At 28.6% G+C, this 12,753-nt stretch overlaps 1 protein-coding gene and 1 pseudogene across 1 annotated transcript; one reads left to right on the forward strand and one right to left on the reverse strand.

Annotated features, from left to right (window-relative positions):
• Positions 1 to 2,173: 2,173 nt before the first annotated feature.
• On the reverse strand, positions 2,174 to 3,838 carry LOC111300500 (protein LOW PHOTOSYNTHETIC EFFICIENCY 1, chloroplastic pseudogene; annotated as a pseudogene).
• Positions 3,839 to 6,938: 3,100 nt separating this feature from the next.
• Positions 6,939 to 8,152, forward strand: LOC111300932 (BAG family molecular chaperone regulator 2-like). Its single transcript, XM_022896499.2, has 2 exons — positions 6,939 to 7,493; positions 7,795 to 8,152. The coding sequence occupies exons 1-2, from the start codon at positions 7,070 to 7,072 to the stop codon at positions 8,025 to 8,027; spliced, it is 657 nt and encodes a 218-aa protein (XP_022752234.1). The 5' UTR covers positions 6,939 to 7,069; the 3' UTR covers positions 8,028 to 8,152.
• The last annotated feature ends 4,601 nt before the right edge of the window (positions 8,153 to 12,753 follow it).

Consider the following 12,753-nt stretch of genomic DNA (forward strand, 5'->3'; position numbering starts at 1 on the left):
CTTTTTAAATAAAGAAAAATATGCATAAATTATTGAATCAAATTTGTTCAGTTGTATAAGTAAATAATTAAGTACATTATGAATAGAAATAGATAATAAAACTCAACTCAACCTAATTGGTCGTTGATCATAAGTCTAAAATCTAATTTGAAATTATGAAAAGTCAAAATTCAAAATGATTGAAATATTAAATATACAATTAAATAAAGATTTATCAAATAAACTTTGCTACTAAATGTCTTTAAATCACTTTTAACTTTAGTTAAATTATAATTTATAATAATATTTTTATATTAAATATAATAGTGATAATTAATTCGATAAATTTCAATTTTATGAATAAATATTACTTAATATAGTAACCTTAAAAATTTGATATAATTGTAAATATTTTTAAACTGACGTAAAAGAGAAAATGAAGAAGTATACAATATTTTTTCAAATAAAAGAGTTTCATACTAATTCTAAAGAAATTTGAAACCAATACATTTGTATATTTTTCATCAAACATCAAATAACACTAACATTCTTTGTCATATGAAAAAGATGGAGTTATATATAACTAATTAATCTTTCGTCTCATTTTTCTGCTTAGGGTAATCTTCCATTGATGTTTCCATCAATTGAATGTAATTGTATGTTCTATCAATTGAAAGCTTAATTTTTTTTTTATTTAAAAAATTCTATTATATATAAATTTTTATTATATAAAAATATTAAATACATAATTTAAAAAAATAAAAATAAAAATAAAATATTAACCTTGGTACTTGTCATATTTTATGAAAAAAATTTCAATTTTAAGAATAACAAACTTGTTATGTAATACTTTTACAATTTATAATGATTTCATTTTCAATATTAACAATATAAACTTTTACGAATGAATGTAACTTTAACATAAATATATTCAAAAGATAGTTCTAATGAATTTTGTCACACCTTAAAAGAATTCACTAAAAACATTTAATTTTACTTCATTTAATAATTTTTTACTTGAAATACTTCACATTAAGTTGTTTAACCACTTGAATGAGAGAAAAAAAAGAAGAGCAATTTAATATAATTGAGAAATATTAAATAATATTGAGTTATAAATTAATCATATATATAAACATATTTAGATATAAGTTGAGAAAAATTAAATTAAATATTGTTTCAATCAAGGTGAACAATTCTTATGGTAATTTTATGATATCCAATCTTAAGCTACTAGTAGCTCAACCATCTATTGAATTATCTAATTTTACAAGTGAAAAGCCCAATTAAAATATTCAATGAATTACATAGTGCTAATTGTTGGTTAAAGGAGTAATTGATTTGCATTTGATTTTATATTAGATTTTATTCATAAGAATAACAATTATAAAATTTTAAAGGAAAAAAAATACAAAGAGAAATTAATTATAGAGGTCATATTAAAGTGTAAGAATGTTATATTAAAAAATTATTTTAAATGACTAAAAAGATTTAATTATGCTATCAATGACTAAATTATCAACTCATTAAGCATATAGGGAATAAAATCATTATCATACATATATAGCGAATATATTAAAACAAAAAAAATTGAAAGGTAAAAAAAAAAGCTTAAATGACTTAATTATGATTATTTTTAATGAATTTATTTGTCGACGTAAATTGCATATATAATTGTTTTTGCTACAACTAAATAAACAAACTTTATATAATTGTTTTATTCTTATGCATATTAAGATTTTATATTGTTTTATTTGTATTTTCATTTGATGTGAAAAATCATTCTATGTATAAAAAAGAAATTTAATAATAAAAATAAATTTATTTAAATTTAAATTTATAAAAAATTACTAATGGTATTTTAATTAATCACTTTTAATATTTTTGGAATTAAAATTTTATTAAGGGTTTAGTTAATCACTTTTAGCACTTTTTCAATATAATTATAAAAAAAAGTCTAATAATAAAAAATTCATTTAAATTAAAATTTGTAAAAAAATTGCTAAAGATATTTTAAACAACACTTTTAACACTTTTAAAATTAAAATTTTAATATTTTAAGTAATTTAATTTCTCATAAACTTTATTTTAAATTCTAATTTATTTAAATTAAATTTAAATAAATTAATAAAAATTATATATGTAAGAATATATTTATTAATTTAAAAATTTATAAAAAAAAAATTTATGTCCATCATTATTAACATTTTAGAGTTCACACTTTACAAATTATAACAAAATTAAGCACAATTGTGAGGGAGAATACAATTCTTGGCATCATTAACTCAAGGCAAATTGTGGGAGGAATCCTTACAAAAACAATCAAGATTAACTGGTTAAATACACAACATTTTATTGAAACTTTAAGAACTAAGCTGAAGCTGCTTGATGTGTGTTATCTGCCTTCCTGGGTTCAGACCCTTTGGGCAAGCACGAGCACAGTTCAAAGCAGCCCACCACTTCCTAGCCTTCCCCATTAGACAAATCAAATGGTTACACACAGATAAGCTTATTTTAGAATGCCTTCTCTAGTGCTGCTATACAGGTTTTTTGCAGCAACATAATGTTCTTCACGGATACAAGACCACATAAAGCGCTCATAATCTTCCCTACTAAGTTTAAGCCGAGCATTTTCCATATATCTCAGGAGTTTCAGCACCATTGGTGCTCAAGTTTTCATCCTTCACAGGCCATCGGCGCATGAATTGTTGGCAAATACTAACTAGTATTCCCAAATTTCATTAGCATTATTCCTATGTCTCCCTTCACATGCTTTTCTCTTAATTCAACAAAGAACTTCAAAGTTCCAATTCCATCTTCCATTCTTCGATAAGCCAAATAAGGCAGCAGAAAAGGACACCGGTGATGGTCTGAAGCCCTTCTCCTGAATTTCCTCAAGAACATTAAGGGCCTTTGTAGCTTCTTCTTGCTCTAAATAAATTGTCATCAAAACGTTGTAAGTAACAACATCGGGAATAATCCCCTCCTCGGCTATATCCTCCAAGATCTCCATTTGTCTAGAGTGTTTCACAGCACCCAATAAGCTGTTGTATATATAAAGGTTTGGGCCAATACCACCACCACCTTCCTTCTTTCTCTTGAGCCACTCAACAAGGGCCATTGCAGCATCCATGGACTTGTCCCTCCCAAAACCACTAATCATGTACCTGAAGGGGCAATTCATCCATATCTTTAAGAACCATTTCTAGGTCATCTGCAGTTTTAGCAAACCTTAAACTATAAGCCAATATCGGAACATCAACCCTTGTACTCTCCTCCAACTCAACTTCTCCCTCACTATTAATACCCACTTCCTCACATTTATCTTCATTGCCATTATCATCATTCTTTGAGTGTGATTCTTCTCTCTCAAGTTCATTCCCAATTTCTTGTTGCTCCAATGCCCAAGCTGATGCAACCAACCAACCCACCAGAAGAACCTTTCTTTGGCTCACAAAAGAGGACAATTTTCAGTTTAGAGTACCAACAAGGGAACCCAGATCTCAAACTACAATTCAAGTTCCTACAAGAGGTCTTATTCCTACTAAACCTTGAATAGCTTGAAAGTAATAAGAAACTATGACATCTACTCTCAACAAGATTCCATTTTTTTCTGCTTCCAAAGTTTTGTAGAGGCAAAAAATCATGAACAAAGCTCAAAATCCAAATGTGGTACTACAACGTGATGGCCAGATACTTAAAGCTTGCATTTTTACAAAAATAAAAACAAAAATAAGAAATACCCAGAGTTAACAATTCAACGAAAAAGCAAGGAAACATCGCCATTCAATTGCAAGGACAGCTGGAGAGGTGAGAAAGGCAAAAATCAGTGAGTAAACTGCGTCCTTCAGGCTTCCTGTGTGAGATAAATGGGCTGTGGTCCAAAAAGCCCAAGATTTGTTGCTAATTGGGCTATGTTTTGGTTTGGGTTTCATCTCGACTGGGAGATCATTCAAATCCCGCCCCAATTTACCCAAAGAAATAAAACCCATTCATACCATTATTGCTAGCAATCTTATTCATTGAAGTTTTTCTTTTCATTAACTATCAATAAAGTCACATATACAAGAAGACAATGGATCCACCAATGGGTTGTGTCAGGACTGAGAACTTCGAGTTCGAAAATCAGTCGTTAGTCCAAAAGACAAAAAAAAAAAAAAAACAATGAACCCTAATTTTATTTTACTATGATTAAAAACAAGAATGGAATCATATCAGTTTCTAATTTCTAAAGATTAATAAAGATTGGTATTTGGTATAGCATGCAACTCCATAATTGAGCTTTTAAATCAATTCCAAGAGTATAAAATCTCTGGCTACATCTTTGGCTTGGGAATGCCAACAAGAAGCAAATCTCATGGGAGGTGTGAAAGTATCTGTCTTGTGCTTGCATTTCGTTTAAATTTGTGGCATGCATGCCTTGCCTGCCTTCCTATTTTATATCTTCACATGTTTCTAGCTATGAGCAGCCCTTTTTTACTACTACATAAACAAATATGATCAGAAGTCCCAAAAGCTTGGAGTTATCAACAATGTCTAGGAAGACCATATTATAGATTATTAATACAATTAAAACATCAAGTTCAATAAAACATGATAAACCATCAACTTTGAATTTTCTTTTATATAAAATTCTTCAATTTTTTCTATTAAGAGGAGGGGATTCATAATTTTGGGAGATCTTGGAGCTAGACGATTCATGCATGGCAAAAGGAGGACTATATGTCTTTCCAATAGAGGGCCCAATACACGTGCACTTTAGCCCTTCTGCTTGGTATGCTCGCACCTAACCCCCACTTATGTCAACTATTTTTCTCTTTCTTGCACCACGTGGGGTGTCATTGTCAACTATTTTCTTCATTTGAAATAGACTAGATAATAGAAGAATGAAATTCAATCAATTTTATAAAAAATAAATAATTAATTGCATGAATTCAATTAAACTTTAATTAACCCTTTAATTTTGCAAGAAAATTATTTTTTAATACAAAGAAAGTTACAATATGTGAAAAGGAAAAAAAATTATAAATGCTGAAAGTTAGAATTTGAACTTATTAACTATTACTTTTTAAGAATAATTGTATAAATGAAGTGAATTAAAATTTGAAATTAAAAAACAATTTAGATTTTATGGTACCTTGATCAATTAATTTCTTCAAGTCTTTTATAAGTTTTTGAGTTTCATTTTAAAGTTTGCCACCCACCAAGAAAAACTTTTCAAGTTTTAAAGAATCTTATGTCTAAAATGGGATGTTAGCTTAAGTTTAATTTAATGGTTATAAAATACCATTTTAATTAAATTAGAAACATTCATTGAGTTAAGACTTTTGAGAGAGAGGAGAGAACCTCCATCTCTCCCACATGGGTTTGTAGCATATAAAATAGCTAACCACCCAAAGACATCTCAAAAGACAAGACCAACCTAACTAACCCAACCGAACTATAAATAACAAGTTAAAAAGTCAAGACAAAAATTTTTGCTTCTTTTCTTTTTTGCAACATATATTCCATCAGAGATTTGGGATCCCTATCCCTTTTATTTTAGGCCCTATTTTGTGAATCTGATAAGATAAACGAAGAACAAAAATGTGCATAATAATAATGTCAACTTTTCTTTCAAGTGAATGATGATTTAGCTAGGGTTCAAAATCATGTTGTGTTGCCCAGGGTAGACGTGAGTGTTTAAGGTTTAGGGTTTATATGCAAAACATATAGGTTTAAATTCTTACAATCTCTTGTTGGTAGGCTATTTGTAAATCTAAAAATTTTAAAAGATCCATAAATCTCACTTATGAATTGACGACTTACCCTGACCTAAGATATGAGTAAACTTCCCTCCTCCTAAATTTTTACTCAAAAAAGAAAAAAACTGTCAAATAATATTGGCGTGAATGGGGGATAATATCCTCCTTTCCTACAACATTGGTCTTCAAAATTGAAAAATTAATGGTAAAACTAGGCTACTATTTTGTTAAACATAATCAGAACGAAGATTGAAAAAGACGCAAAAGGGTTAATCTTAGCAATCTTCTCTTTCATTAATGTAATCATGAAAGTTGTTTCTTGTTGGAAAAACTAATGTTGGAAGATGCTTAAATATTGAACAGTTTATAGATAATTGTATAAGTTACTTGTTGCCACTAATAGAAAAGAGTAAAATCAAAGAAAAATGAAATGAAAATCTTATAATAAGAGTTCTTTAGTTGTTGAACAACCCATATTTAATTAGGTTAATAGAGTTTGTAGGTATAGAGAAAAGAGTAAATGAAATCCAAAATTTAATTTAGTTGATTTATGTAATAATATTAAAAGATGATATTTAATAAATTTTGAATTCAAATATCAACATATGCAATTTTTTTTTTTTAACTATGGTTTATTTTGTACAAAATGACCGAAGGAACTAATTAATGACAAAAGAGGTTAATTGGCAAACAATTTTCGGATAGTTAATTAATTTCTTGAGTAAAATTTCCAATTCCAAGTACTAAACACAGTAGAGCATTTGCAAATATTGTGCACTTGAAAGAGAGGGTCTAGCTAGATAAGATGGAAGGTTTAATTTAGTACTGACTTTTTTGTTGCCCAAAATCATGCTTTAAGAACAAAAACTTAAATGAAATTATTTAGGAGAAATTTTTTAACTTTTTTTTTTTTTATAAAAATAATATAATAAAAATTTCAAATTGATATGTTGGTCAAGTTTAATATGAAAATTAATAATATATAAAAATTATTAAAAATTTTATAAAAAATTGTTTATAATTCAATTTTGATTGGTATTTATTTAAAAGTAAAAATTTTGTCAAAATTATTATTAAAAATATTTACCTAAAAAATATATTCAAATTTATTCAAATGTTGTACATTTGATCTATGTAATAAGATCTTTCAATCTATGTTTTAATTTTTATATAGTTTTTAGTATGAAATTTCATAAACTTTAAATAAAAAAATTTATAAATCGTATTTATTTTGTTTTTGCCCGCCAATCAAGCTAGCAAGCAAGCGTGTTCCATTGCACCAACTCCCCATGTGCTTGAGCTCCCCATAAAATCAGCAGACGAAACCGACGCCCACATTATACTCCATGCAGCTTGGTTTTTTTATTCATTTCTTCTTTTGTCCTAGCCCACTCTATCTATTATTATATAACTATCTAAACCCCAACACTTTCTCTTCCCATTTGAGCTTCTTGAGCTTTGATATAAAGACAGAGAGAGATCAGCAAAAAAGAGCAGGAAAAAAGATGATCAAGTTGAAGTCAAAGAGGTTTTGCAGAGGCAGCTTTAAGTTTGGCAATGGTGGGAATGGCAATAGCAATGCGAAAGGTGGTGAAAAGGGATGTGGAAACAATAATAATATTAGTGAAATCAAATGGGAACTTAGGCCTGGTGGCATGCTTGTTCAAAAGAGAGAAACTGGAGGAAGTGTTGGAGAAGGGATGATCACTGTTAGAATCTCAACTGTTTCCCAATGGCATGATATTTCCATTGAAGCCACTTCCACTTTTGGTAAGCCTTCTAATTATTATTCTTCATGTTTGTCACCAAATGCTCAACTATATATTTTCATATCAGAAACTGACTTAAAGATGTAGGTGAAGTTTAGTTTAGTTGGTTAATGTGATCACCTTTAAAAGGCGACATCTAACAAGTTTGGGATTCAGTTTCTTATTTTATCCCGAGTTATGTAAAAAAAAACAAAAAAATTGACTTAAGAGATGTGTGTTTTGGCATTAATGCATGTTTCTATTCAATTGATTTAGTCTTTTTTTTGGGTTATTGATTGAAAATTTGTTTCAAATTTCTTCAGGGGAATTGAAGATGATTTTATCATTGGTAACAAGTTTGGAGCCAAGAGAGCAAAGGCTGTTATTCAAAGGGAAAGAAAGGGAAGATGATGAATATTTACACATGGTTGGTGTTAGAGACAAAGACAAAGTGCTTTTGCTAGAAGATCCAGCCATCAAGGAAATGAAGCTTCATAGATTGGCAGGAAGCCAGCAAATTGGCACTGCTTATCAAACCGTAAGTGTATCACACTGATTAAAATCAATCATATTGTACTCACTAACCACCAAAAAAGAAAGCTCTAAAAATATGGTGAAGTTTTTTTTTTTTTTTTTTTCTATATATATTTCACTTGATTAGAATTAGGGACTTGGCTGTATCAAAACTACATAATTTAATTTGAAAGCTGATGCATTCCTCATTTTAATGAAAATTTTTAATATTTTTTCTTACTCTCAACTATATATTAATCCATAAATGCATGCCGACAGAAAAAGTTTTCGGAACAATTAAAAAGTGAGAAAATTTTAAGGAATAAGAGCTGGCAAATGATGGGTTATTGTGTTTAGTTAGAATGCTTAAGCTAAAAGTGAGGTCCCTTATAGTTTCCAAATCATTCCCATGAATTATTAAAGGAAAAGATTTAATATTCAAAATCACTTACATTTGTTCATGTCAAAATCATTCCTAGGTTGTACATATGCATGCATAAGTGTCACGGATCGAGACTTAAGCTTTAAATTCGCGTGATTTTTTGGTATCCTAAAATTAGTTTAACTATCACGGTTCACACCTTTATGAGGTATTTCTGATATCCTGGAATAGCTTAATTGATACGGTTCACACCTTTGTGAGGTATTATCCATTCTGACCCTCTAGCCTCACTATTTTATCCTACAAAAGGAGCCTCATAAGGAAAAGGTGGTGTGAACCCTTTTATATCCTAGTGACCCTCCTATTATATTTGATATGGGATTCAAGACTCTTCCTTAGATTCGTGATATTCTCTCCCACTCAATCTCGTGACGTCCTCGTTACGTCACAGAGGTTGGCTACCCTACCTATCTCCTTCGAGGTGCTTGGCGTGGTTCGAATAGTTTAGGGCTGGCTCTGATACTAGTTATCAAGGCCGCGTGGCTCCGGGACTTGAGCATCCACTCATATGGTGTTCCGGATTAGCCTAACTATCACGGTTCACACTCTTGTGAGGTATTGTCCACTCTGACTCTCATGACCTCACGATTTTATCTTACAAAAGATATCTCACAAAAAAAAAGTAGTGTGAACCCTTTTATACCCTCCTATTATATTCGATATGAGATTCATGACTCTTTCTTATGTTCGTGACATAAGCACATATGATCCCATGACAGGTATTACATTCCTACTGTTTGAAAGCAAATCAGGTATGTGGGGAAGCTACTGTGAGAAAGCTTTGGATTCTATAATCTATAAGTGGCCAACACAATTATATATGTATATATTCAAAATGATTTTATGGATTTGTTTTAAGCTAGAGGCATAATTTGACAAGTTGAGATTTAGGTTTCTTTCTTTTTTTTTAAACAAAAGAGGTTGAGATCACTTATGAAAAAAATATATATATTATAAGCATTGAGATTAGAACTTAATCTTGCAAGAAATTTATTTCTTAAAAAAGTTAAGTGAATCATTCGAGTTAAATTTTAAATTATTTTTTGATTAATTTTTGAGAAAATTTGTTTTGACTCTTTAATTTTAAGTTATTGAATCAAGGGGTATTGAACCTGTTAGCTTTTTAAGTGTTCACATAACCTTTAATTAGTTCTTCAAATTCCAATTCTAATATGTTTTCAAAGGTTTTTCCTATGAGATTTCTGTATATTTTTGGGGCGTTCAAGAACAAAGCAAACCAAAGGAAATGAATCAACTTTATTATAACTTTGCATGCATTTCGTATGGATGAGAGCCATTTTTTTTATATGAAAAGAATATAGCAATGAAAAATGCAGTATTAATTAGAGGTATTCATGGGTCAAATTTAGGTCGGACTCATATTTGGTATTAATAGTTTATATGCTTGCTCAAATTTAGTCCGATTCAAAATTTTGGATTTTAAAATTTTTTTCAAATCTAACCTAAATTTTTTTTTAAAAAATCCAAACTCACCTATTAAACTTAATTTATGTAATAAAAAATTAAAAAATGTGATTAAATTAAGTTTAATGAAATTATATTTAATTCACATATATATAAATTAAAAATAAAAATTATATATGTAAAAATTAAAAATAAATTTTATATAAAAATAAAAATTAAGTTTAATAAAATATATATAGTTTTTATTTTTAATTTTTATATATATGTGAATTAATTTTTATATAATTCAAATATATATAAAAATAAAAAATTTATATATGTGAATTTAAGTCGAATCGAGCTCGCTCGGGTTTTAAATTTTTTATTCAAGATTCAACTCAAAATTTAAATGAATTTAAAAATTATGTTTAAATCTATATAATGAATTTTAATTTTTTATTCAAACTCTTTCAAAACTTGAATGAGCCTTTGGGCTTAAATAAATTTAGACGAATAAACCGATCTTTGAATACTAGATTAAATGGGGAGAAAATATTAGATGATGAAATTGATTAATGCATCTCTACCTCTGTGGTTAACATTAGAAGTGGAACATTATATATATAAAGGATGAATAAGCAGTCTCGTGAACTTTCTTGGCACTTGTCTTCTTGATTTTTATTATAAGTGATAAATTTAGGTTCTACTTTCTTTTGTGGATAAGAGTTCAATTTCCTTAAATCGAGGCCTATAGAATTATTGTGGCTATCTTGTGCTCTCTGATATCATCTTCAAGTGTTCAAATGAAGATATTTAAACAAAAAAAAAAAAAAAAAAGGAAAGAAAGAATTGCTATCTACCTAAACTGAAGTTATTATAAAACCTAATGATCAGAGTATGAAAGTAAAAATTTTTATTAACATATTAGTAAAAATTGATATATTTCATTATGGGTCTAAATATAAAATTAAATCAAAATTTCACTTAACGAAAATAATATTATATGATAATATATGTCATAGCGTGATATTATTATAATTATTCATAATTTAACGTAAATTAACTAAAGTCTGTATTAATTAATTATAGTAGTCTAGATACATGCAACGTAAAGAAGCTAAAGTATTGATCAACAGGTTTTTAACATTATCCAATGCAAGTTCCAGATGAGTATTTTTGGAAAAAAAGAAAAATTTCCAGAAGGGTAAGGATGCATTAACATTCAGACCTAGACATCCATCCATCATTATTTTAGGAGAAGTTCCAGAAAAAAGGAACTGGACAATCAACCTAAAAGCAGGCCCATGCCCCGACCGATGTCAGTTTTCGACCCTTGAAAAACTGCCATCCTCTTTAGGCCCATGTTAATGGTTTTGTCTGCTAGTGCCTGGTAGATCAAATTGAAAACTGGTACTCAAATGCCATTAGGCTTTAACGGCCTAATTCCCAAGAACAAATCCAATTTGGCATAGTTGCTATTGTCTGTCATGGCTTAAGATTGCTCGAACAGGCAATCAATTCTTCAAGGGTTAGCCCATTTTTTTCATCAGGCTGATAAAATTTCGACATTTATAACAAAGGGTCCCGATTCAGATCTCATCTATGTCACTTGATCGTCCTTGACTTCTTTTAAACACTGTAATCAATTGCCCTACCGGGCACCCCCAACCATTTTTATCCTCACACTTAATGCAAGAGAGCGACCAGACATTGGTGCATAGATAAGATGTCGACTGACCCTTTACTGTTCTAGATATCTGTCCTGCATACTTTGCTTCGATTATATGATATATGATGGTCTAGAGTTTTCAGATCTTGTCTCCTTGGCAACCAAGGCATCAAATTAAAGTCATATGTTCCTACAGTTTACAAACTAAAACATTAATTATTTGACATTTACGTACTTAATGGCGATTGTCTCAATGAAGATGTTACAAAAGTCAAGAAAACATCTGTTTGCGTTTATAGCTTTTCTGTTCCATCCAACTAAAACATCTCTGATCAGTAAGGCTACACTTTTTATATCAAATTGCGGAAGGTAGGGCATGTTAGAAATTTTAAAATAAAGTACGGAAAATAACTTTATATTGGAGTTAAAGTTCATTGTAGTTGGATTTAAGTGGGTAATGAATCATGAACTTAGATTTTTAAGATTGGTAGATCTTACATTAATTAAATAATTAATATTAATATTTAATTAATGGTATTTGACACTTGCAATGTAATAAATAAAATAATATTTTATTTTATTTTTTAATTAATTAAGTGTATGATTAGTTATGTTTGTCTAAAACAAAACAAACAGATAAATTTATTCAAAATAGACAAATATATAAGAATAGACAGTCTGTACAAAACAAATAGATAATTCTATTTAAAATAGATAGTTTTTAACTATTAAAATCAGATTTTTTTGTCTATTCAAAATAAAATTTTTTTATCTATTTAAAATATACCATTATGTCTATTGAATAAATCGATATTTAATTAGTTATATAAGCTTCTCGGGTTTTTTAAGAATATACAAAAATAATTTTCAGAACTCTCCCTCCTTATTCAATAAATTTTAGATTTATTTTTATAAAATTTTGTTGCATAAAACTTTATAGAAGTTCGGTAATCTTGTAATATGTCGATAAATGCTAAGTGGATTGATTTCATCCGTGTAAAAAGTAATCAGTCACTAAATTTTATTGTATCATTGAGGTTTATCGTCTGTAACTCTTTTACATATTTGCTAAGTAAATAATATATGAGGTGAATAAAAGTTTAAGAAAAGTGAAAAAATATATCTTATAAACCTTTTTTCAAAATTTCAGATTTACCAAAAACAAAAATTTTAGATTTTCAATTTTATGCACTAACAAAGCATTAACCCAAGCGTTTAAACTTTGATCGATTTGATTGATTTTTTTGTAACATA

The sequence above is a fragment of the Durio zibethinus genome, chromosome 18 (assembly GCF_047325235.1).
Source record: "Durio zibethinus cultivar Kanyao isolate XHJ-2024 chromosome 18, ASM4732523v1, whole genome shotgun sequence".
Lineage (NCBI taxonomy): Eukaryota > Viridiplantae > Streptophyta > Magnoliopsida > Malvales > Malvaceae > Durio > Durio zibethinus.